This window comes from Chiloscyllium plagiosum, unplaced genomic scaffold (assembly GCF_037043375.1).
Source record: "Chiloscyllium plagiosum isolate Xiang-an unplaced genomic scaffold, Cpla_swu_hap1 HiC_scaffold_5, whole genome shotgun sequence".
In the NCBI taxonomy this organism is placed as follows: Eukaryota; Metazoa; Chordata; class Chondrichthyes; order Orectolobiformes; family Hemiscylliidae; genus Chiloscyllium; species Chiloscyllium plagiosum.
In genome coordinates, this window is record NW_028270143.1 from 134,563,931 (window position 1) to 134,587,882 (window position 23,952).

General features: G+C 48.5%; 1 protein-coding gene across 4 annotated transcripts in view; it reads left to right on the plus strand.

Annotated features, from left to right (window-relative positions):
* The first annotated feature begins 968 nt into the window (after positions 1-968).
* The window catches only part of LOC122550356 (uncharacterized), a 143,159-nt gene continuing 120,175 nt past the window's right edge, over positions 969-23,952 (plus strand). For 2 of the 4 annotated variants that reach the window (XM_087987733.1, XM_087987732.1), the window contains exons 1-4: positions 977-1,046; positions 1,511-1,574; positions 6,691-6,852; positions 22,016-22,141. In XM_087987733.1, the coding sequence (XP_087843859.1) occupies positions 978-1,046; positions 1,511-1,574; positions 6,691-6,852; positions 22,016-22,141 (421 nt within the window). In that variant the 5' untranslated portion in view covers position 977. Of the gene's footprint in view, positions 1,047-1,510; positions 1,575-6,690; positions 6,853-22,015; positions 22,142-23,952 lie in introns of all 4 variants that reach the window. The other 2 variants (XM_087987734.1, XM_087987731.1) reach the window with 2 other exon arrangements.

A 23,952-nucleotide genomic window follows, 5' to 3' on the forward strand; every position in this document is an offset into this window, starting at 1 on the left:
TGTCAGTATCTGACATCTCTGAGAGTATCATTCTCAGCTGATACTCTCTGTATTTTTCTCTCATTTACCTTCCTTTTCTTTCCTTTTGCATTTCCAAATCCAGTTTCCTCCATTTCCATTTTCTGTTTTCCTAATTACGTCTCAGTTTCCTCCTCGTACACTGCCATCACTTGCTTGTTCCTTCTCTTCTTACAGTCAAGTTGCTTTAATTATCACCAAGTGTCAGATCTGGAAATTCAATCTGCCATCTTTGAGAAAGAGATTTTAGTTGTTATATGGTCTTGTGAAAGAATTTCTGACTAAATTCTGGGCCTCAGCTTGTAAAGGGTCTGATGAAAGACCTGGTTCCAATCGATCTGTTTGGGGTTTCATGATCCCAATAGATGGGAGCCACAGTTGGCAACATCAGTAAATGGTGGGACCTCAATGGCAGCCTCCTGTTAGCTGGATTGCTCTTAGTCAGGATGTTCTGCAGTGATTCCCAAATGCAGACCATGGAATGGGAAGACTTCTTCTAGGATTGTCCTGGTTCACTGGTGGCTTCAAACTCCGCACTTGTCTCTCTCCCTCTCTCTGGTTTGAAGCCCTGTGCCAGGGCTCTCCCTGTTGTTTGGAGCTCCATGCCAGGGAAATCCTTGTGGGAAGGAGCTCCATAACAGGTCTTCACATTGTTTGGAGCTCTGTGCCAGGTCTCCCTGTGGGTTGGAGCTCCGCGCTGGGCCCCCTCCCTGTGGCGGAGCTCCGCGCTGGGCCTCCTGCCTCGTGGCGGACCTCCGCGCTGGGCTCCCTCCCTGTGGCGGAGCTCCGCCCTGGGCCCCCTTCCCGGTGGCGGAGCTCCACGCTGGGCCCCCTTCCCTGTGGTGGAGCTCCGCGCTGGGCTCCCTTCCCTGTGGCGGAGCTCCACGCTGGGCCCCCTTCCCTGTGGCGGAGCTCCGCGCTGGGCCTCTCTCTGCCGGGAGACGCTGAGTCCGCGGGACATGGCGCTGCTGCTCCGGGTTTATCTCTTTCTCGGAATCTGCAGCTCCCCGGCTGCACCCAGTCACTCGGTAAGTTCACCCCTTCACCCCCTCACCCTCCCATCCTCACCCTGCCTCACCCCCTCATTCTCTCCCCTCACCCCCAATCCCCTTACTCTCCTCCTCATTCACTCCCTCCCTCTCCCCTTCAATCTCTAAACCTCTCTCCATCACTTCAATATCATTGGTCAGGCACACACCTTCCAGGATTATTTTCATTAACTCTGTTCATGGGCTCCTCCAACAGATCCTCACCAACAGATCCTGACTGACCGACCCAAATCCTTCTTGCCCTGTAACCTCACTCCGCTCCCCTCACAGCCCCCATTTGCCCCATCCCAAACCTCCTTCTCCCTGTTCATCTTCCCACTTTGATCCACTGCCTCCCTCTTCCACTCCTCCCATCTCTCTAACACTGTAACTTTTTTTTTCAGTTTTCTCTCTTCCTCCTCTTGGCCTTTTGTTCATTCCTCACTGTCTCTCTCTTTCCTCAGAATGGAACCAAGTCCTTTGGGAACATCATTGAAAACATCACTGTGTCTGAGTCTCACCAGCAAGGTAGGTGTCTGGAGTCTGCATTACAGGAAGCTTTTGAAGTAACATTAGACAGACTGGAAACACTGCTTTAGACCTGGACACACACCAAGAGGAGGAGACCATTCAGCCCATTATGCCTCCCCTTACCCAATTGGATCATCTATCTTAACACCACTCTTCCTGCACTGCCTCCATATCCCTTCATGTCTTTGTTATGTAGAAATCTCTGTCTTGAAGATGCTCCACGACTGAATTTCCATAGTCCTCTGGGCCAAAGAGTTCCAAAGATTCACCACCTTCTGATTTAAGAAATTCCTCCTCACCTCAGTCCTGAAAGGCCTACCCCTTAATCTGAGACTGTCGGCCTGGTTCTTTAGGCACCTCTTTATCTGTCTACCTGTCCCAACCCTGGGAGTGCCTCTTCTAAGCTGGAGAGAATATATGTCCAACCACCTCAATCTCTCCTCAGAGGAGCATCCCACCGTCCCCAGTATCAGCCCAATGACCCTCTGCTATAATCCGTCCATCACCAGGACGTCCTTTCTCAGATAAGGAGACCAAATGTGCTCACACTATTCCAGGTGTGGTCTCCCCAAGGCCCTGTGTAATTGCAGCAAGACACCCCTGCTCCTGAACTCAAAATCTCTCGCTATGAAGGGCAACATCCCATTTGTCACCTTCACTACCTTCAGAGAATTCCCTTTTTATTGATCACTGCTGACTCTGCCCAATCATTATTTTATACACGTTCAGTTATCATCCCTGAAAATAGATTTTAGTGTTTTCCTACCACTGACACCAGCCTAACAGCTCTGAGGTTCCACGTTCTCTCCCTCCCTCCTTCCTTTCTTAAACAATGGGGTGAAATGTTCTTCCCATTAACCTGGTTCTGAAAGACAGGGAAATTGGGGAACTCTGCATCTTTTTGAAATCTTTCACCATTGTGAAGACTCCACCAAATAGTGATTTCCAGTGTGTTACCCTAGTGAGCCACTAAGTCTCTGTGTTATTAGTGCACATATAGTCTTTAAGTGGTGCTGGTTTGTAATTGTTAGATGCTCATATTGTTGTCAACTTTGAGTAATGTCCTTTCTTCAGGGACTGTCATTCCTGTGTATTATGTTGTTGCTGTGCTGCTGAGATGTTGTGGACCTTATGGGCTGAGGCTTGATGGAGGTGGTGAGGGTGAGTTCACATCATTAGCTGAGGGATAGCTTCTCTGGTCGTGTGTATGTGTGGGAGTATATCGGCCAATGGGGTACATGGACCAAACGAAGCAAGCTGGAGAGCCGCTGATGGTGATAGATGACATCCCAGACTGACCCCAACTGATGGCAGTGACCCCCAATGAGATTGCCAGGTGCCTGTAGTGTGGTCTCAGGTATTTGCCAATTCCTGCAGTAATTTTTGAAGTCAACTGGTCCATGGGGGTGAGAAATGTAGTACCTAGTGATGAGGGAATCAATTCCTGTGGGTGTGAAGGGGTTTGGCTCCATCCACGGCCTGTCAGGGATGTTGTGTGAAATCTGTGCCCTCTAACATGCTCTGCTCTTTGAATTCCTTGCTCAGCTTTGGCCAGTAAAGCATATCCCTTGCTTCCTCAGATTCAGTTGACTTAGCTCCTTTGGAGAATGCACTTTAACGTCTCCCCTCTTATCTTCTGGGGAATACTGACTCTATTTGCTTTGCACTATATATCACCTTGGACTAAATGTTCATTGAATCGAATTGAATCTATTGTCACGTGTACTGAGGCACAGTGAACAGCTTTGTCATGCAACCAATACAGGCAGATCACAGAGTTAAGTAGCATAGATAAGTAAATAATAGGTAAACAGCAGCAAAAACAAAACAAGGTGAATGTTAAGAGTTTGAGAGTCCATTCAGCATTCTAACAACAGTAGGGTAGGAACCAGCTGGTGCGTGTGTTCAGACTTCTGTACTTTCTCCCCCATGGTAGAGGTTGTAGAGGAACATTGCCAGGGTGGGATAGATCTTTAAGAATGCTGGCGGCCTTTCCTTCAGAGGGCCTGGTAGGTGGATTCTATATGAGTTTATCTCTGAACTGTCCCATCTGTAGCAGGATTCAAACCCAGATCCGCAGAATATCATCAGAGTCTCTGGATTAATAGTCGAACAATAATAGCACTAGACCATCTCCTCCCGTTATTCATTGGAATTGTGAAGAATAAGAGGGTGAACTCATAGAAACCTATATAATTCCAACGGGACTAGATAGAGAAAAACACACAGGAAGGATATGCCTAATGACTGGGGAGTCCAGAACTAGGGGTCACAGTCTAAAGACATGGGCAATGCCATTTAGGATGAGATACAGAGAAATGCCTTCTTTCAGAGAATGGGAAGCCTGTGGAATTCTCTAACATAGAAAGGATTTAGATTAGATTCCCTACAGCATTGGCCCAACAAGTCCACACCGACCCTCTGAAGAATAACCCACCCAGACTCATTCCCCGATGTTTACCCCTGACTAATGCACCAAACACTATGGGCAATTTAGCATGGCCAATTCACCTAGCCTGCACATCGTTGGACTGTGGGAGGAAACCCACACAGACACGGGGAGAATGTGCAAACTCCACACAGATAGTCACCTAAGACGGGAGTTGAATCCGGGTTAACCACTGAGCCATCATGCCACCCTTACCAAAGGAGGAGGGACTTGGGAGAGGGCCGTCGGAAATGTGATAGGTGGAAAGAGGTCAAGGTGAGGGTGATAGGTCAGACTGGGGTGGGGGCGGAGAGGTCAAGAAGAAGATTGCAGGTTAGGAAGGCGGTGCTGAGTTCGATGGATTTGACTGAGACAAGGTGGGGGGAGGGGAAATGAGGAAACTGGTGACATCCGAGTTCATCCCTTGTGGTTGGAGGGTTCCTAGGTGGAAGATGAGGCGTTCTTCCTCCAACCGTCGTGTTGTTGTGGTCTGGCGATGGAGGATGCCCCAAAGGAAGCTTCCATATTCGCCACAGATTCACCTGCATCCTCTGCACCCGATGTGGCCTCCTCTATATTGGGGAGACAGGCCGCCTACTTGCGGAGCGTTTCAGAGAACACCTCTGGGACACCCGGACCAACCAACCCAACCACCCTTTGGCTCAACATTTCAATTCCCCCTCCCACTCCACCAAGGATATGCAGGTCTTTGGACTCCTCCATCGCCAGACCACAACAAAACGACGGTTGGAGGAAGAGCGCCTCATCTTCTGCCTAGGAACCCTCCAACCACAAGGGATGAACTCGGATTTCACCAGTTTCCTCATTTCCCCTCCCCCCACCTTGTCTCAGTCAAATCCATCAAACTCAGCCCCGCCTTCCTAACCTGCAATCTTCTTCCTGACCTCTCCGCCCCCACCCCAGTCTGACCTCACCTTGACCTCTTTCCACTGATCACATTTCCGACGCCCCTCTCCCAAGTCCCTCCTCCCTACCTTTTATCTTAGCCTGCTGGACAAACTTTCCTCATTCCTGAAGAAGGGCTTATGCCCGAAACGTCGATTCTCCTGTTCCCTGGATGCTGCCTGACCTGCTGCGCTTTTCCAGCAAGACATTTTCAGCTCTGATCTCCAGCATCTGCAGACCTCATTTTCTCCACCCTTACCAAAGTGCAGCTTTGATACCAAAGATATCGAGTTAGATATAGTTCTTAGGGCTAAAACGAATCGAAGGGTATGGGGAGAAAGTGGGAGCAGGGGACTGAGTTAGATGATCAGCCGTGACCATATTGAATAGTGGAGCAGGCTCAAAGGGCTGACTGGCCTCCTACTCTCCTATTTTCGATGTTTCTTTTTGTTGATCAACAGATCTTTTACATCTTGGGCAGTACTATCGAGCGTGTACCATCTGTGAGTCCAGCTGGGGTTGAAAGTGTACCTTTAACTACCTTCTGCAGTTAGTTTCTCTTTGTTAGAGAGATTCAGGGTGCAATCAATTTCAAACAGTTTCCTCCTAAAAGTGAGTGTAGCTTGGAGTAGCTGCTCTGTTGTGTGAATTGTTGTAATTTTACCATTTCACACAGACAAATGGCCAGTTCGGCTCCACTTTACCCTTGGTTCTGCCTGGAGTTGGCAGATGAAAGTGCAGCCCATGTGTGAGATAGTGTTGGTCCATTTCTTGGTTTGTTTTCACAGCTCTGACCATTCCCATGTTTCAACATTCATCCTCAGCTCCATGCCCATAACCTCGTTAAAACCTCTGAAGAGGACAGTCTGTCTGTGCTGTGATGTTGTTGGAAACTGGTTACAAGGGAGCAGCCCCCAGTCACTGCCTCGTGCCTGTGCTAAGCTGGGATGTACCAAAACACATTTCTAGCCCAAAGATCATTGATCACATCAACCACAACCACATTCTGCTCTGCCTCTCTCCATAATCTCCAGACGAACATGGAGAGGAAGCTGAGCAGAAATCCCTCTCCTCCCAAGGGTGCACCATATCTCGAGCTCATGTCCAGTTCAGTGTCTCTGAGCCAGAGAGTTAACAAACAGTAATCTGGTCTAACTGTCAGCTAACTCAATCAATCTGCCATATCGCAGTCTACAGTATTACTCTTCAGGTGTTTGCTTTTTGAGAGTCATAGAGTCGTACAGGCCCTTTGACCCACCATGTTAGTGTTGGCCAAGAAACAGCAAACTATACTAATCTTATTTTCCTGCACTTGGTCTGTAGCCCACTGAGCTCCAGCATGTGCCCCATGCTTCTCCAGATATTTAATAAATGTTGTGAGACCTTTAATTTTCTGCAATAGCAACTGAGCATGGATTATATCAATTTCAATCTATTAGACTCTTATCACAGAGGAATGTTTGATGGGAACATTGTAGAAAGACATTTGCTGTGTATCTAACCCCATGCTGGGGGTGTAGATGGAGCTTCACTTTCATGTTAACATGGTAGGGGAGCTTTCTTTTCAGTTTACTTTCAGTTTAAAAGAGCAGAGGTACTGTACTCTCTCTTTCTCTCTCTCTCTCTGTGTAACCCTGTGTTGATACCTTCATGTGTGTGTTTGTTGGGAACAGGTTGACATTAAAACTGATCCATTTCACAGTGTACTGATGGGGAACATTCGGAATTCTGGAGCTCCCTGCTGTGCTGCACCACCTAACATGGATTCCTTTTACTCAGCAGGGGATGTGAAGATCCACAGTATGTCGGATTGCCCTGGGAACTTGCTGGCGGTCAGGAATGGTACTGGTTGTGGCTGTCCTGGTGAGCTTGGTTTGGACCGAGAGAATTGCAGTTGCCCTGAAGGATTCCGATTAATCAATGCTCCCTGGCAATGCATTGGTAAGTAGCTCCTAATCCCAACTCCAGTCTGACAACCGAGATGGAAATCCATTTGTTAGTACAGTCAGTTCTGCTATAATGCGTGTTTCTTCAACACAAATTGGCCTTAACTCAATTGAAGAATTCAGAGCTTAAAAATGTGTTGCTGGAAAAGCGCAGCAGGTCAGGCAGCATCCAAGGAGAAGGAGAATTGACATTTCGGGCATAAGCCCAACCTTCAGGAAGAATTCAGACCATTATTTGTAGAAAGCAAGCGTTCTTTACCTGTATTGGGGATAACACAATTCTGGCCCCATTGGCTTCAATGGTGCTGCTAATGGATGATTTTCTAATAACACAAGATTACATGAGAGAGGAGCTATGGTGTTATATCAAAACCGATAGTATAGGAAACCTCAGTCAGTGTGCAAACCTGTGTCACATACCACCACACTTCTCAAAGATCTTTACAGTCAACAAAATACTTTTGAACAAATATTCCTCTTTAAACCATGAAAATATAACTAAATGAAGTGACCAAGAAAATGGACAAGGGCAGGGTGGTAGATGTAGTCTGTATGGATTTCAATAACTCCTTTGATAAGATTCCACATGGTAGGCTGCTCTGGAAGGTTAGATCACATGGAATCCAGGGAGAGCTGGCAAATTGGATACACAATTGGCTTGATGGTAGGAAGCAGAGGGTAATAGTGGAAGGATGCTTGTCGGACTGGAGGCCCGTGTCCAGTTGGGGTGCCTCAGAGGTCAGTGCAGGGCTTATTGCTGTTTATTATCTATGTCAATGATCTGGATGAGAATGTACAAGGCATGATGAGTAAGTTTACTGATGACACTAAAATAGATGATATCGTGGACAGTGAGGAAGGTTGTCAGAAATTGCAGCAGGACCTTGATCAGCTGAGGAAGTGGGCCGAGAAATGGCAAATGGAGCTTAATATAGGTAAGTGTAAGGTCTTGTGTTTTGGAAAGTCAAATCAAGGTAGGAGTTTCATGTTGAATGTTCGGGCCTTAAGGAGTGTAATGGAACAGAGGGACCTTGGAGTTCAGGTGCATGGTTCTCTGAAAGTGGAATCCCAGGTAGACAGGGCAGTGAAGAAGGCTTTTGGCACATTGGCCTTCATCAGTCAGGGCAGTGAGTATAGAAGTTGGGAAGTTATGTTGTAGTTCTGCAGGACATTAGTGAGGCCACACTTGGAGTATTGTGTTCAGTTTTGGTCACCTTGCTGTAGGAAGGATGTTATTAAACTGGAAAGAGTGCCGAAGAAATTTACAAGGATGTTGCCTGGACTCAATGGTTAGAGCTATAGGGCGAGGTGGGACAAGCTAGGACTTTTCTCTTTAGAGCGTAGGAGACTGAGGGGTGGGGGTTTAGGAAACCTCATAGAGGTGTATAAGATCATGAAAGGCATGGATAGGGTGAATGTACTCAGTCTTTTTCCCAGGATTGGGGAATCGAGGACGAGAGGGCATCAGTTTAAGGTTAGAGGGGAAAGAATAAAAGGGAACCTGAGGGCAACCTTTTTTACACAGAGGGTGGTACGCATATGGAATGAGCTGCCAGGGGAAGTGGTTGAGGTGGATACATTAACAACATTTAAAAGGCATTTGGACAAATACACGGATAGGAAAGGATTAGAAGGATATGGGCCAAGTGCTGGGAAATGGGGTTAGTGTGGAAGGACATTTTGGTCGGTATGGACCAGTTTGGGCTGAAGGGCCTGTCTCTGTGCTGTAGGACTCGATGACTGTATGAGGAGAAATTCCTCCTCATCTCTGTCTTCAATTATTGCCTTTATTCTGAGCCTGTGCCTTCTGGTCCTCTCAGGCTTTCTCATGTCCTCTCAGTAAATCTGCTATCGTTGCCCAGGGAAACTTGTCACACAGGCTTGTTAGAGAATTCAGTGTCTTTACCCATTCATTCATGGAATGAGAGTGTCGCTGGCGAGGCAGCATTGATTGGCCATTGCTAATTGGCCAGAGGGCACTTCAGAGGCAGCTACATTGCTATGGGTCTGGAGTCACATGTAGGCCAGACCAGGTAAGGATGGCAGTTTCCTTCCCTAAAGGACATTAGTGAACTGGGTTTTTCTGACAGTCAACAATGGATCCACGGTCATCATTAGACTCTTCATTCCAGATATTTATTGAATTCAGATTCTACTACCTGCCATGGCAGGATTCAACCTGAATCCCCAAAACATTATCTAGGTCAGTCGAACCCATACGGCAGTGTCAAGGCCCCTCTCCTGGGATGGGGTGGGGGGGGGGTCTGAGTAACCCACAGGGTAGTGTCGAAGCTCATCTCCAGGGTTGGGGGCGTCTGCATAGTCCATATGACAGTGTCGAGGCCCTACTCCTGGGATAGGGTGGGGGGTTTGAGTAACCCATAGGGCAGTGTCAAAACTCCTCTCCTGGGGTGGGGTGGGGTGTTTGAGTAACCCATAGGGCAGCGTCGAGCCCCTCTCCTGCGGTGCGGGTTCGGGGAGGGGGAGCTAAGCGATGGTGAGGGGACTATACCGTGATTCCCCACAACGCTGCCTGGGACGCAGTGTCTCAGTGATGGTGAGGGGACTATACCGTGATTCCCCACAACGCTGCCTGGGACGCAGTGTCTCAGCGATGGTGAGGGGACTATACCGTGATTCCCCACAACGCTGCCTGGGACGCAGTGTCTCAGTGATGGTGAGGGGACTATACCGTGATTCCAGACAACGCTGCCTGGGACGCAGTGTCTCAGCGATGGTGAGGGGACTATACCGTGATTCCCCACAATGCTGCCTGGGACACAGTGTCTCAGCGATGGTGAGGGGACTATACCGTGATTCCCCACAATGCTGCCTGGGACGCAGTGTCTCAGCGATGGTGAGGGGACTATACTGTGATTCCCCACAATGCTGCCTGGGACGCAGTGTCTCAGCGATGGTGAGGGGACTATACCGTGATTCCAGACAACGCTGCCTGGGACGCAGTGTCTCAGCGATGGTGAGGGGACTATACTGTGATTCCAGACAACGCTGCCTGGGACGCAGTGTCTCAGCGATGGTGAGGGGACTATACTGTGATTCCCCACAATGCTGCCTGGGACGCAGTGTCTCAGCGATGGTGAGGGGACTATACCGTGATTCCAGACAATGCTGCCTGGGACGCAGTGTCTCAGCGATGGTGAGGGGACTATACTGTGATTCCCCACAATGCTGCCTGGGACGCAGTGTCTCAGCGATGGTGAGGGGACTATACCGTGATTCCCCACAATGCTGCCTGGGACGCAGTGTCTCAGCGATGGTGAGGGGACTATACCGTGATTCCCCACAATGCTGCCTGGGACGCAGTGTCTCAGCGATGGTGAGGGGACTATACCGTGATTCCAGACAACGCTGCCTGGGACGCAGTGTCTCAGCGATGGAGAGGGGACTATACCGTGATTCCAGACAATGCTGCCTGGGACGCAGTGTCTCAGCGATGGAGAGGGGACTATACCGTGATTCCAGACAACGCTGCCTGGGACGCAGTGTCTCAGCGATGGAGAGGGGACTATACCGTGATTCCAGACAATGCTGCCTGGGACGCAGTGTCTCAGCGATGGAGAGGGGACTATACCGTGATTCCAGACAATGCTGCCTGGGACGCAGTGTCTCAGCAATGGAGGGAGGCTGCATAGGCTTAGGCTCCTTTCTTTGGAGCAGTGGAGGCTGAGGGGGCACCTGATAGAGGGCTGTATGGTGATGAGGGGCTTGGACAGGGCGATAGGAAGCAGCTTAAGTACAACATAGGAAATCGGAGCAAGAGTAGGCCCTCCGGCTCTTCGATCCTTTTCCACCATTCGTTAAGATTATGGCTGATCTTTTCGTGCCCTCAGCTCCACTTACCCGTGCCCTCATCGTGTCCCTTAGTTCCTTTACCGTTCAAAGCATATTGTTCTTAGCTTTAAAAACATTTACTGGAGTAGTGTTAACCACTTCCCTGGGCAGAGAATTCCATAGATTCACAACCCTATAGGTGAAGAAGTTACTTTTCAATTCAGTCCTAAATTTGCTGCCTCTAATCTTGAGGCTATGCCCTCTTGTCCTAGCTTCACCTGCCAATGGAAACATCCTCTCTACTTCTATCTTATCCATTCCTTTCATAATTTTATATGTTTCGATAAGATTCCCCCTCATTCTTCTGAATTCCAATGAATGTAATCCCAATCTACTGAGTCTCTCCTCATAAGCCAACCTCCTCAACTCTGGAATCAACCCAGTGAACCCCCTCTGCATCCCCTCCAGTGCCAGTACATCCTTTCTCAAGTAAGGAAACCAAAATTGCACACATTACTCCAGGTGTGGCCTCAGCAGTACCCTGTACAGCTGTAACACAACCTCCCTGCCTTTAAACTCAACCCCTTCAGCAATGAAGGACAAAATTCCATTAGCCTTCCTAATTACCTGTTGTACCTGCAGACCAACCTTCAGTGATTCATGCACAAGGACACCCAGGTCCCTCTGCATAGCAGCATGCTGCAATGTTTTACCATTCAAGTAATAATCCTTTTTACTGTTACTCCAACCAAAATGGATGGTTTCACATTTATTAGCATTGTATTCCATCTGCCAGACCTTTGCCCATTCACTGAAACGATCTATATTCCTTTGCAAAGTTTCACAGTCCTCTACACACTTTGCCCTGCCACTCATCTTAATGTCACCTGCAAACTCTGACACGCTTTGGTGGCACAGTGGTTAGCATTGCTGCCTCACAGCGCCAGAGACCCGGGTTCAATTCCTGCCTCTGTGTGGAGTTTGCACATTCTCCCCGTGTCTGCGTGGGTTTCCTCTGGGTGCTCTGGTTCCTCCCACAGTCCAAAAATGTGCAGGCCAGGTAAATTGGCCATGCTAAATTGCCTGTATTGTTAGATGAAGGGGCAACTATAGGGGCAGGGGTCTGGGTGGATTGCTCTTCAGGGGATTGGTGTGGACTTGTTGGGCCGAAGGGCTTGTTTCCACACTGTTAGTAATTTAATCACCACACGTGATCCTCAATTCTAAAACATCTGTATAAATTTGCGATGCCAACATTGATCCCTGAGGCACATCACTAGTTACTGATTGTCAACCAGAATAGCACTCATCTATCCCCACTCTTTGCTTCCTATTAGTCAACCAATCCTCTAATCTTGCTAATACTTTATCCGTAATGCCATGCATCTTTATCTTATCCAAGAGTCTCTTGTGCAACATCTTGTCAAAGGCCTTTTGGAAATCTAGGTACACCACATCCACTGGGTCCCCATTGTCCACCTTGCTCATAATGTCTTCATAGAATTCCACAAGATTAGTGAAGCATGATCTGCCCTTCATGAGCCCATGCTGCGTCTGTCCAACGGGACAGTTTTTATCTAGGTGTCCTGTTATTGAAGGGTCAATAATAAGGGAACATCATTCTGAGGCATAAGGAAGGAGGTTTGGAGGGGAATTAAGGAAAGGTTATTTCACCCAGAGGGTGGTAGGGGTCTGCTATGTGCTGCCTGGGAGGGGAGTTGAAGAGAGGAACCTCACAACCTTTCAAAAGTACCTGGACGAGCCACCGAAATATTGCAACATTTAAGGCGGTAGGCCAAGTGTGGCTAGGTCACGGCAGACTCAAATGGACTGAAGGGCCTCTTCTATGCTATATAATTCTCGGACCTTATGACACAGGTTATGGGTTTAAGAGGGAGTGCTGCCCTGTCGAAGGTGCTGAATTTTAAAAAGATTTTAATCTGAGCCCTGTGACAATTTTTCCAAATTTTTAATTGGCTGTTGTTCAAAGCAGATGCTGGGGCCAGGGTCAGCCTCAGGGAGCTGAACCTTTGTTTCTCTTTCTCCATGCTCCTGTGTCCTCTCATTCCCCATCGTCCTCCGGTCACCCCCCCCCCCCCCCCCCCCCGCAGCAATGTGCCCCAGTATGCCCCTCCCCAGACTAACAGTCTTACCCATCATCTGTTTGTGCCCACTCTAAGGGCATCTGCCCAGCCACCCAGCAGATACAGGGTGCAGCGCTGAATGCAGCCTTGAGGAACCCAGCTCTCTGCCTCAGCCCTCCTTCCACCCAACCCTCCCATTACCCAAGCCTCACTCCTTCTCGCCTTTCCCTCATTTTCTTTTGTCTTTATTCATTCATTTCCCTCACACTCATCCTTCTCCTTCTGACTCATTCTCTATCTCTCTCCCACCCTCAGTGTGCCCCTTCCACCCCCTCTCTTCCTCCCTTTCCTTTGCCTAATCTTTTCCCTCTCTCCTCTCTCAGTCCATCTCTCACACCAACCTCTCAACCCTCCTCGTCTCCCTCCACTGCTTTCTCCCTCAAATCTGCTCCTCCTTCCACCCCTTCTCTTCCCCTCAGTCCCTCTTTCCCCTCTCTACCACCACCCTACTCATTCCACTGATATTCCTCTCATAGTCCTAAAGTGTGCTGTCAAAAACCCATTTGAAGTAACTCCCCAGAGGCTGGTATCCCATCACCAAATCCCCCTTTACTTACACAGGGAGAGTCCTTAACACTGATCCAGCTCCCTCAGAAACATCTCCCAGAGTGAACAGAACTCCTGACACTCCTATGTATGTCTGTCAGCCAGGGCTGTCTGGTCGAACCTGGTTAACAGCCCAATCAGGGAACTCATATTCTATAAGGTCCGCCCTGACTGACCCCATTACAGTCACATCCACTCACTCTGTCTTTCTACCGTCTCCCTCCATCCTCTCACACCCACTTTATCCTCCTCTGTCTCTGTTTCACTCTGCGCACCCCCTCCCTCCTCTTAATGATTATCTAACCTCCCCTCACCCTCATGTTTAACCATTCCTGATTCTCCTGCTCTCAGTAAGATGTAGGAACAGCCAAGGACATAGGACACAGTCCACTCTGCCATTCAATGGGATTGTGGCTGATATGGTAATCCTGAACTCCACTGTGCTGCCCTTTTCCGTTAACCCTCGATTCCCCTCCTGATTAAACATCTGTCTGTCTCAGCCTTGAATATACTCGATCACCGAGCCTCACCAGCCCTCTGCGGTAATGAATTCCTCAGATTCGCTGCCTCGGAGAGAAGGAATTCCTCCATAACTGTTTTAAATGGGTGACTCCGTACTCTGAGATCATCCCTGTGGTCCCAGCCTCTCCTCCAAAGGGAAACTGCCTCTCCATATCTCCCCAGTAATCCTCACTTTCTCATCTCCTTTTTGTGTCATCCACAAACTTGTTGATAATACGTTCACTTTCTTCATCCACGTTTAGAATATACTTTATAAATAATTGTTGCCCAGCACTGATCCCTGGGGCACTCCACTAGTTACACTAGTTTATTTTGCCTGGTTGCCGTTTTTCCCCTTTTGAACGGTTGACTGCTGTGTTCCTACGTTTGTCCATTCTGTCCCTTCCTGTCACACTTTGCATATTGTTATCCAAACAGTCGCCCTGTAATATTGGCAAATCCTTCTGCTTTCTAAGCTATATTTCCCCTTGTCAGAACCATGACCCTCTGTGATTCGTTTAAAGCTCTCTCTATAGCCCCAGTGATTTGATTCACCAGGACTTTGGTTCAAGTGAAGCCTACCCATGCAGAACAGTTCCCTCCCACCCCAGTGGTGGTGTCAGTGCCCATGAACTGAAACCCATTCTCCCCACATCAATCTCTGAGTCATGCATTTAATTCCTTGACATTATTTACTGAGTGTCAGTTTGCCTGTAACCAGAGATTAAATCTTGGTGGGTCAGCTCTCAAAATGAGTTGAAACTTTATTGCTGGAACAGCACAGCAGGTCAGGCAGCATCCAGGGAACAGGAGATTCGACGTTTCGGGCACAGGCCCTTCTTCAGGAATGAGCAGAGAGTGTTCAGCAGGAGAATTGGGAACTCAAAATGAGTTCCCAATTGTTCAAAATCTTTCAGTACAACCTTCTTTCTAGTCCTCCCAATGTCACTAGTCTCTGTCTCTATCTCCATCTCTCTGTCTCTCTCTTTCTCTGTGTCTCTCTCTGTCTCCCAATCTGCCCTCCTTCTCTCTCATCTCTCTTCATTCTCCAGACTGTGTTTTTGCTGTGGTCTGGGTTTAATTACTGGCCTTGAATGAACTACCCCCTTAGTAAATAACAAACAGATTTGCCTGGAGTCTCTGGGGACTTAATTAAATACTCTGCTTCCGCAGTCCGGAACTTTGCAATCTTCGGAAGCAAGAACATTGGGAATCTCAGCAAACAAGGACAGAGAGGCAGCTACAGGCTGGTCTTTGAAATCAAATTCCACACAGGAAAGATAGGAAAACCACTTCAAACTGATAGGATCACAGAATTACACAACACAGTATTATCAGGCCATGGAAATGTGGAAGCACAGAGGGACTGCCACACTGTCAGAGGGTCAGCACTGAGAGAGTGCCACACTGTCAGAGGGTCAGTGCTGAGGGAGTGCTGCACTGTCGGAGGGTCAGTGCTGAGGGAGTGTGCACTGTTGGAGGGTCAGTGCTGAGGGAGTGCCACACTGTCAGAGAGTCAGTGCTGAGGGAGTGGGCACTGTCGGAGAGTCAGTGCTGAGGGAGTGCCACACTGTCAGAGAGTCAATGCTGAGGGAGTGCCGCACTGTCGGAGGGTCAGTGCTGAGGGAGTGCAACACTGTCGAAGAGTCAGTGCTGAGGGAGTGCCACACTGTCGGAGAGTCAGTGCTGAGGGAGTGCCACACTGTCAGAGGGTCAGCACTGAGAGAGTGCCACACTGTCAGAGGGTCAGTGCTGAGGGAGTGCTGCACTGTCGGAGGGTCAGTGCTGAGGGAGTGGGCACTGTTGGAGTGTCAGTGCTGATGGAGTGGGCACTGTTGGAGGGTCAGTGCTGAGGGAGTGCCACACTGTCAGAGAGTCAGTGCTGAGGGAGTGGGCACTGTCGGAGGGTCAGTGCTGAGGGAGTGCCACACTGTCGGAGAGTCAGTGCTGAGGGAGTGCCACACTGTCAGAGTCAGTGCTGACGGAGTGGGCACTGTTGGAGGGTCAGTGCTGAGGGAGTGCCGCACTGTCGGAGGGTCAGTGCTGAGGGAGTGCCACACTGTCAGAGAGTCAGTGCTGAGGGAGTGGGCAATGTCGGACGGTCAGTGCTGAGGAGTACCGCAGTGTCAGAGGGTCAGTAATGATGGAGTGCTGCACTGTTGGAGGATCAGTGCTGAGGGAGTGCCACACAGTCAGAGGGTCAGTGCTGAGGGAGTGCCGCACTGTCAGAGGGTCGATGCTGAGGGAGCAGGCACTGTCGGACAGTCAGTGCTGAGGAGTACCGCAGTGTCAGAGGGTCAGTAATGATGGAGTTCTGCACTGTTGGAGGATCAGTGCTGAGGGAGTGCCGCACTGTCAGAGTTACTGTTTTTCGATCAGTTTCTGTCTGCTCTCCCAGGTGACTGCTGAAGTTCCATCATCCTGAGGAGAAGAGAAGGGATCTATTTATCTACAAGACTGTAAGACCATAAGACATAGAAGTGGAAGTAAGGCCATTTGGCCCATAGAGTCTATTCCGCCATTTAATCATGACTGATGGGCATTTCAATTCCACTTACCCGCACTCTTCTCGTATCCCTTAATTCCTTGTACGATCAAGAATTTATCAATCTCTGCCTTGAGGTCCTGGCCTCCACTACGGTCCATGGCAATGAATTCCACAGGCCCACTACTCTCTGGCTGAAGAAATGTCTCCTCATTTCTGTTGTATATTGACTCCCTCTAATTCTAAGGCTGTGCTCATGGGTCCTGGTCTCCCTGCCTAATGGAAACAACTTCCCCAGCATCCACCCTTTCTAAGCCAGACATTATCCTGTAATGTCTAGACATTATCCTGTAATCCTATTTGTATTAGATCTCCCCTCAACCTTCTAAACTCTAATGAATACAATCCCAGGATCCTCAGCCGTTCATTGTATGTTAGGCCTACCATTCCAGGGATCATCCATGTGAATCTCTGCTGGACACGCTCCAGTGCCAGTATGTCCTTCCTGAGGTGTGGGGCCCAAAACTGGACACAGTACTCCAAATGGGGCCTAACTAGAGCTTTATAAAGTCTCAGAAGCACATCACTGCTTTTATATTCCAACCCCTTGAGATAAATGACAACATTACATTTGCTTTCTTAATCATGGATTCAACCTGCAAGGTAACCTTTAAAGATTCCTGTACTAGCACTCCCAGATCTCTTTGTACTTTGGCTTTATGAATTTTCTCACCATTTAGAAAATAGTCCATGCTTGTATTCTTTTTTCCAAAGTGCAAGACCTCTCATTTGCTCACATTGAATCTCATCAACCATTTCTTGGACCACTCTCCTAAATAGAGGGCGGCACGGTGGCACAGTGGTTAACACTGCTGCCTCACAGCGCCAGAGACCCGGGTTCAATTCCCGCCTCAGGCGACTGACTGTGTGGAGTTTGCACATTCTCCCCGTGTCTGCGTGGGTTTCCTCCGGGTGCTCCGGTTTCCTCCCACAGTCCAAAGATGTGCAGGGTCAGGTGAATTGGCCATGCTAAATTGCCCGTAGTGTTAGGTAAGGGGTATGGGTGGGTTGCGCTTCGGCGGGTCGGTGTGGACTTGTTGGGCCGAAAGGCCTGTTTCCACACTGTAATCTAATCTAATCTAATCTAATCTAAATCTAAATCTAAATTGTCTAAATCTTCCTGCATCTGGATTAGTGGTGCTGGAAGAGCACAGCAGTTCAGGCAGCATCCAAGGAGCTTTGAAATCGACGTTTCGGGCAAAAGCCCATCAGGAAAAAGCCTTTTGCCCGAAACATCGATTTCAAAGCTCCTTGGATGCTGCCTGAACTGCTGTGCTCTTCCAGCACCACTGATCCAGAATCTGGTTTCCAGCATCTGCAGTCATTGTTTTTACCTCGTTAAATCTTCCTGCAGCCTCCCCACCTCCTCAGTACTACCTGCCTGTCCGCCTAACTTTGTATCATTGGTGAACTTCACCAGAATGTCCCCAGTCCCTTCATCCTGATCATTAATGTATAAAGTGAACAGCTGCGGCCCCAATACTGAACCCTGCGGGACACCGCTTGTCACCGGCTGCCATTCCAAAAAAGAATCTTTTATCCCAACCCTCTGCCTTCTGTCAGACAGCCAATCCTCAATCCATGCCAGCAGCTCACCTCGAACACCATGGGCCCTCACCTTAGCAGCCTCCCGTGAGGCATCTTATCAAAGGCCTTTTGGAAGTCGAGATAGATAACATCCAAACTCTAGTCTAACTTACTTGTTACCTCTTTGAAGAATTCTAACAGGTTTGTCAGGCATGACCTCCCCTTGCTAAATCCATGCCGACTTGTTTTAATCCGACCCTACACTTCCAAGAATTTAGAAATCTCATCCTTAACCAAAAACCGAGGTTAGGCTAATTGGCCTATAATTTTTTCATCTTTTGTCTTGATCCTTTCTTGGACAAGGGGGTTACAACAGTGATTTTCCAATCATCTGGGACTTTCCCTGACTCCAGTGATTTTTGAAAGATTACAGTCAGTGCCTCCGCTATTTCCTCAGCCACCTCCCTCAGAACTCTACGAGTCAGGGCCTGGAGATTTATTCATTTTTAGACCTTTTAGCTTTTCTAGCACTTTCTCTTTTGTAATGGCTACCATACTCAACTCAGCCCCCTGACTCTCCTTAATTGTTGGGCTATTACTCATGTCTTCCACTGTGAAGACTGACACAAAGTACTTATGAAGTTCTTCAGCTATTCCCTTATCTCCCATCCCTAGCCTTCCTGCATCAATTTGGAGCAGCCCAATTTCTACTGCTGCCTCTCATTTGTTTCTTATGTATTGAAATAAACTTTTACTATCATTTCTAATAGTACTGGCTAGCTTACCATCATATTTGATCCTCTCATTCCTTATTTCTCTCTTTGTTATCCTCTGTTTGTTTTTGTAGTCCTCCCAATCTTCTGATTTCCCAGTGCTCTTGGCCACTTTATAGGCTCTCTCTTTCTTTATGATACATTTCCTGACTTCCTTTGTCAGCCATGGCTGTCTAATCACCCCCCCTCCCCCAGATAATCTTTCTTTTCTTTGGGATGAACCCCTGTACTGTGTCCTCAATTACACCCAGAAACTCGTGCCATTGTTGCTCTACTGTCTTCCCCAGTAGGCTCTGCTTCCAGTCAATTTTCGTCAGTTCCTCTCTCAGGCCCCTGTAATTACCTTTATTTAACTGTATCGCCATTACATCTGATTTTGCCTTTTCTCTTTCAAACTGCAGACTGAACTCTACCATATTATGATCGCTGCCTCCTAAGAGTTCCCTTACTTTAAGATCTTTTATAAAGTCTGACTCATTACATCGCACTAAGTCCAGAATAGCCTGCTCCCTTGTGGGCTCCAATATAAACTGTTCCAAAAAGCCATCCTGTAAGCATTCCATGAATTCCCTTTCTTTGGATCCACTGGCAACATTAATCACCCAGATCATTTGCATATTGAAGTCCCCATGATCATCATGACCTTGCCTTTCTGACACGCCCTATCTATTAGGTAAAAACAATGACTGCAGATGCTGGAAACCAGAGTTTAGATTAGAGTGGTGCTGGAAAAGCACAGCAGGTCAGGCAGCATCCGAGGAGCAGGAAAATCAACGTTTCAGGCAAACACCCTTCATCAGGAATAGAGGCAGGGTGCCTGCAGAGTGGAGAGATTCCCTATCTCTATGCCCTATCTATTTCCTGGTACATCTTGTGCCCTTGGTCCTGGTCACAGCTGGGAGGTCTGTACCTAACTCCCATTTTGGTTTTTTGCCTTTGTGGTTCCTCAATTCCACCCACACAGACTCCACATCATCCGACCCTATGTCATTCAGTGCCATAGATTTAATTTTGTTCTTAACTAACAAGGCCACCCCGCCCCCTCTGCCCACCTCCCTGTCTTTTCGATAAGTTGTAAATCCTTGGATGTTTAACTGCCAGTCCTGAACCCTCTGCAACCATGTCTCTGTGATGCCTACCACATCATAATCATTCACGATGATTTGTGCCATTAATTCATCTACTTTGTTATGGATACTACGAGCATTCAGGTAAAGAATCTTAATGCTAACTTTCTTATCATTATTAGAGATATTGGATTCATAAGATGTCCTAAGTTTTCCTTCCTTTTTGCTGCATTCCTAGTCTGCCTCGAGCTTAAATCCACCTGCATACATGCTAACCTGCTGCTTATCTTTCCATTTAACTCCATACTCCCTGTTGATTTCGCTTTCCCTTCCCCCCCCCCCGATTCACACGTTTAAAGTCCGAGCGACCACCCTATTTATCATTTTTGCTAGAACACTGATTCCACATCGGTTCAGGTGGGGACCGTCCCCTCGGTTCCAAAACTGATGCCAATGAAATGGAATCCATCTTTCCTACACCAATCTCTTAGCCAAGTGTTTACTTCCCTAACTTTCTTAACCCTATACCAATTGGCACTGGCTTGGGCATAATCCGGAGATTATGACCCTTGAGGACCTGTACTTCAATTTCCTTCCTAGCGCTTGATAATCCCCAAACAGGTCCTCCACCCTAGATTTGCCTATGTTGTTAGTCCCAGCTGGACAACAACTGGATCCTCCCCCTCCTGCTCCAATATCCTTTCAAGCCGGTCAGAGATGTCCCGCACCCTGGCACCGGGCAGGCAACACACCATGCAGGACTCATGATCCGGCTCGCAAAGGTAACGATCTGTCCCCCTCATTATAGAATTCCCTATAATAACTACTTGTGTTTTTGCTCCCCCCTGTTGAATGGCCTTCTGCACCATGTCCACAGCCCTTTCCCACAGGCAGCAAGAATCTCATACCTATTAAACAAGGTCAAGGGCTGAGGCTCCTCCACTCATGAGCTCAGAATCTGCCTCACTTACAGTCACACCCTGTTGTCCCTGATCATTATCTGAGTTTGAATTACTTAATCTACCAGGTGTGACTGCCTCCAAGTAACTCTCCCTGTCCTGGATAGTGTTTGCAGCTCAGATTCCAGATCATCAATTCTGATCTGGACACACCTACTTAGATAGCAATCACTGCCTCCCCAACAGTCTCCCTGCTCCGACCTCACTTCCGCCCAGCTCCCACCACTCTCTGCTGTATCATGAACAATATTTATCCCTCAGATCACAAGGTCATTATCGCTTTGCACTTTGTGGGATCTTGCTGTGTATAAATCAGTTGCCACATTAGCTTAGTTCCAACAGTGACATAGTTTTACCGTCCCAGCTGATGGTTCTCACTGACAGGATCAATTCCAGGCTGAAGTCAGGCCGAATCAATCAGATCTTATTTTGGTTTTAATGTGGTGGTGTCTCAGTGGAACATCTGCAATGTTGCAGATTTTGGTGAGCAATACATTTAAATTTTAACAGAAAGAAATTAAGAATAGACCAATTATTTGCATATGATATGCCTTTCACAATTACAACACACTTGGAACTAATAGAATCCAAAACTTGCTTTCTTTAGATCTATAAAAACGTGCCTCAACAGTAAACCGGTACTGAACGTTGTACAGTACTCACACTACAGAAAATCTCTTTCTCTAAATAACTTGATGAGTTGAAGTTATGTTCAGCTCACAGTCTGGAAAATCTGAACTCAATCTTTCCTGGAGCTTTCATACACCTGAGTTTAAATGGTCTCAGCCTCAATTACTCTCTTCAGGGTTTTATCCAAACAACTCTGGTCACGGTCTATCACTAAACTTACTATGAGGTGAGCTGAAAATGTGTTGCTGGAAAAGCGCAGCAGGTCAGGCAGCATCCAGGGAACAGGAGAATCGATGTTTCGGGCATAAGCCCTTCTTCAGGAATTCCTGAAGAAGGGCTTATGCCCGAAACGTCGATTCTCCTATTCCCTGGATGCTGCCTGACCTGCTGCGCTTTTCCAGCAACACATTTTCAGCTCTGATCTCCAGCATCTGCAGACCTCACTTTCTCCTTACTATGAGGTGGTCAGTTTTATTACCCTCTATCCTGCTCAGGGGAACTGCTTTACATATCCATCTTCTTCCAAGGGCTTCTGCAGAACTGCCCCAAAACTGAAAATATTTAAAAAAAACCTTTTCCATTTTTGGATTATTTCCTGTAAGTTTAAAGGGAAGCAATTTGAAAGTTTTCTAACAGTAGCCTTATCTCTCATTCTCCTCCCCCACCCTGTGTAGATGTGGATGAATGTACGTTTGAAGGGCAGTGCCATCGAGAGCAGGGGAATCAGTGCATCAACACGATGGGAAGCTACAGCTGTATCTGCCAAGCTGGCTTCAAACAGCAAGGAGGAGACTGTGTGGGTAAGAGCAAACAGCAGACACAGCAACTCACCCTTGCTGAGCGGCCTCCTCTTCCTGTCTTAACCCAAGCTCAAGGGACTGAATGGCCTCCTGTTCCTGACTAACAGCTCGATGGGCTGAATGGCTTCCTCCTGTTCCTGTCTTACAGGCTCGATGGGGCTGAATGGCTTCCTTCTGTTCCTGTCTAACAGGCTCAAGGGCTGAATGGCCTCCTCCTGTTCCTATCTAACAGACTAGATGGGCTGAATGACTTCCTCCTCTTCCTGTCTTAACCCAAGCTCAAGGGGCTGAATGGCCTCCTGTTTCTGTCTAACAGGCTTGATGGGCTGAATGGCTTCCTCCTGTTCCTGTCTAACAGGCTCAAGGGGCCGAATGGCCTCCTCCTGTTCCTTTGGTGAACGAGATGGATTTTTCGAACAAGTGGCAATCGACTCATCGTCACCATTAGACTCCTAATTTCCAATTTCTTTTTAATGGATTGAAATTCCACCAACTGCCATGTTGGGAATTCAAACCCAGGCCCTGAGCACATTAGCTGAGTCTCTGTACTTACAGCCCCATGATAGCACCACTGGGCCATTGGCCTCTCCTGGAGGAGCACTTGGAATGTCACAGCATTCCAGGCCATGGAGCAAATGCTGGAAAGTGGTGCTAGTGTAGATAGGTCAACAAACAGAAGGCTGGGAGAACACAGTAAGCCAGGCAACATCAGGAGGGGGAGAAGTCAACGTTTCGGGTGTAACCCTTCTTTAGGACTTGGGGTGGATGTAAGGGGAGCTGCAGGTAAAGGGGGGTATAGGGGTGGTGGGTGGAGAGGTAGGGACAGGTGAACACAGGTAGGGGGTGCGGCCTGGATGGTCGAGGTGGGGAATGAATCTGGTTTGTGGCTGGAAGGAAGGGTCAATCAGAGGAATGGAAGGGAGGGGGAGGGCCTGTGGAGGGAGTCAGGGGATGGGAAGGGAGGTTATTTGAAAATGGGGAACTCAATGTTAAGTCCTCCGGGCTGTAGATGAGATGTTGTTCCTCCAATTTGCAGTTTGGTTCATTGTGGCAATGGAGGAGACCAAGGATGGTCATGTTGGAAAGGCAGCAGGAAAAGGAATTATAGTGGGTGGTGACTGGGAGGTCCGGTACCCTATCCATCCCCTCCCCCTTCCCAGCCCCTCCCCCTTCCATCCATTGCTCTGACTAACCCTTCCAGCTCAACCACCCTCTCCGCAAACCCCCCCCCCCTTCACCCCATTTATCTGCAGCTCCCCTTATACCAGCACCCAGTCGTGAAGAAGGGTTACATTGGTGGGTGAAGAGGTGGGGATGTGGGTGGGGGAATGAGGGGGGGATGAGGGTGGCAGGGTCAAGGGTTGGGAATGTGATTGGGAGTGAAGGGGTGGGGGTGTGGGTGGGGGGGTGAAGGGGTGGGCGTGTAGGTGGTGGAGTGAAGGAGTGGGGATGTGGGTGGTGGCGTGAAGGTGTGGGGATGTGGGTGGTGGGGTGAAGGGGTGGGGATGTGGGTGGGTGGGTGAAAGGGTGGGGATGTGGGTTGTGGGTGAAGGATGGCGTGTGGGTGGCGGGGTGAAGGGGTGGGTGTGCGGTTGGTGGGGTGAAGGGGTGGGGATGTGGGTGACTGGGTGAAGGGGTGGGGATGTGGGTGGGTGGGTGAAGGGGTGTGGGTGTTGGGGTGAAGGGGTGGGGATGTGGGTTGTGGGTGAAGGGGTGGGTGTGCGGTTGACTAGGTGAAGGGATGGGGGTGCGGGTGGGTGGATGAAGGGGTGGGGGTGTGGATGGTGGGTGAAGGGGTGGGGATGTGGGTT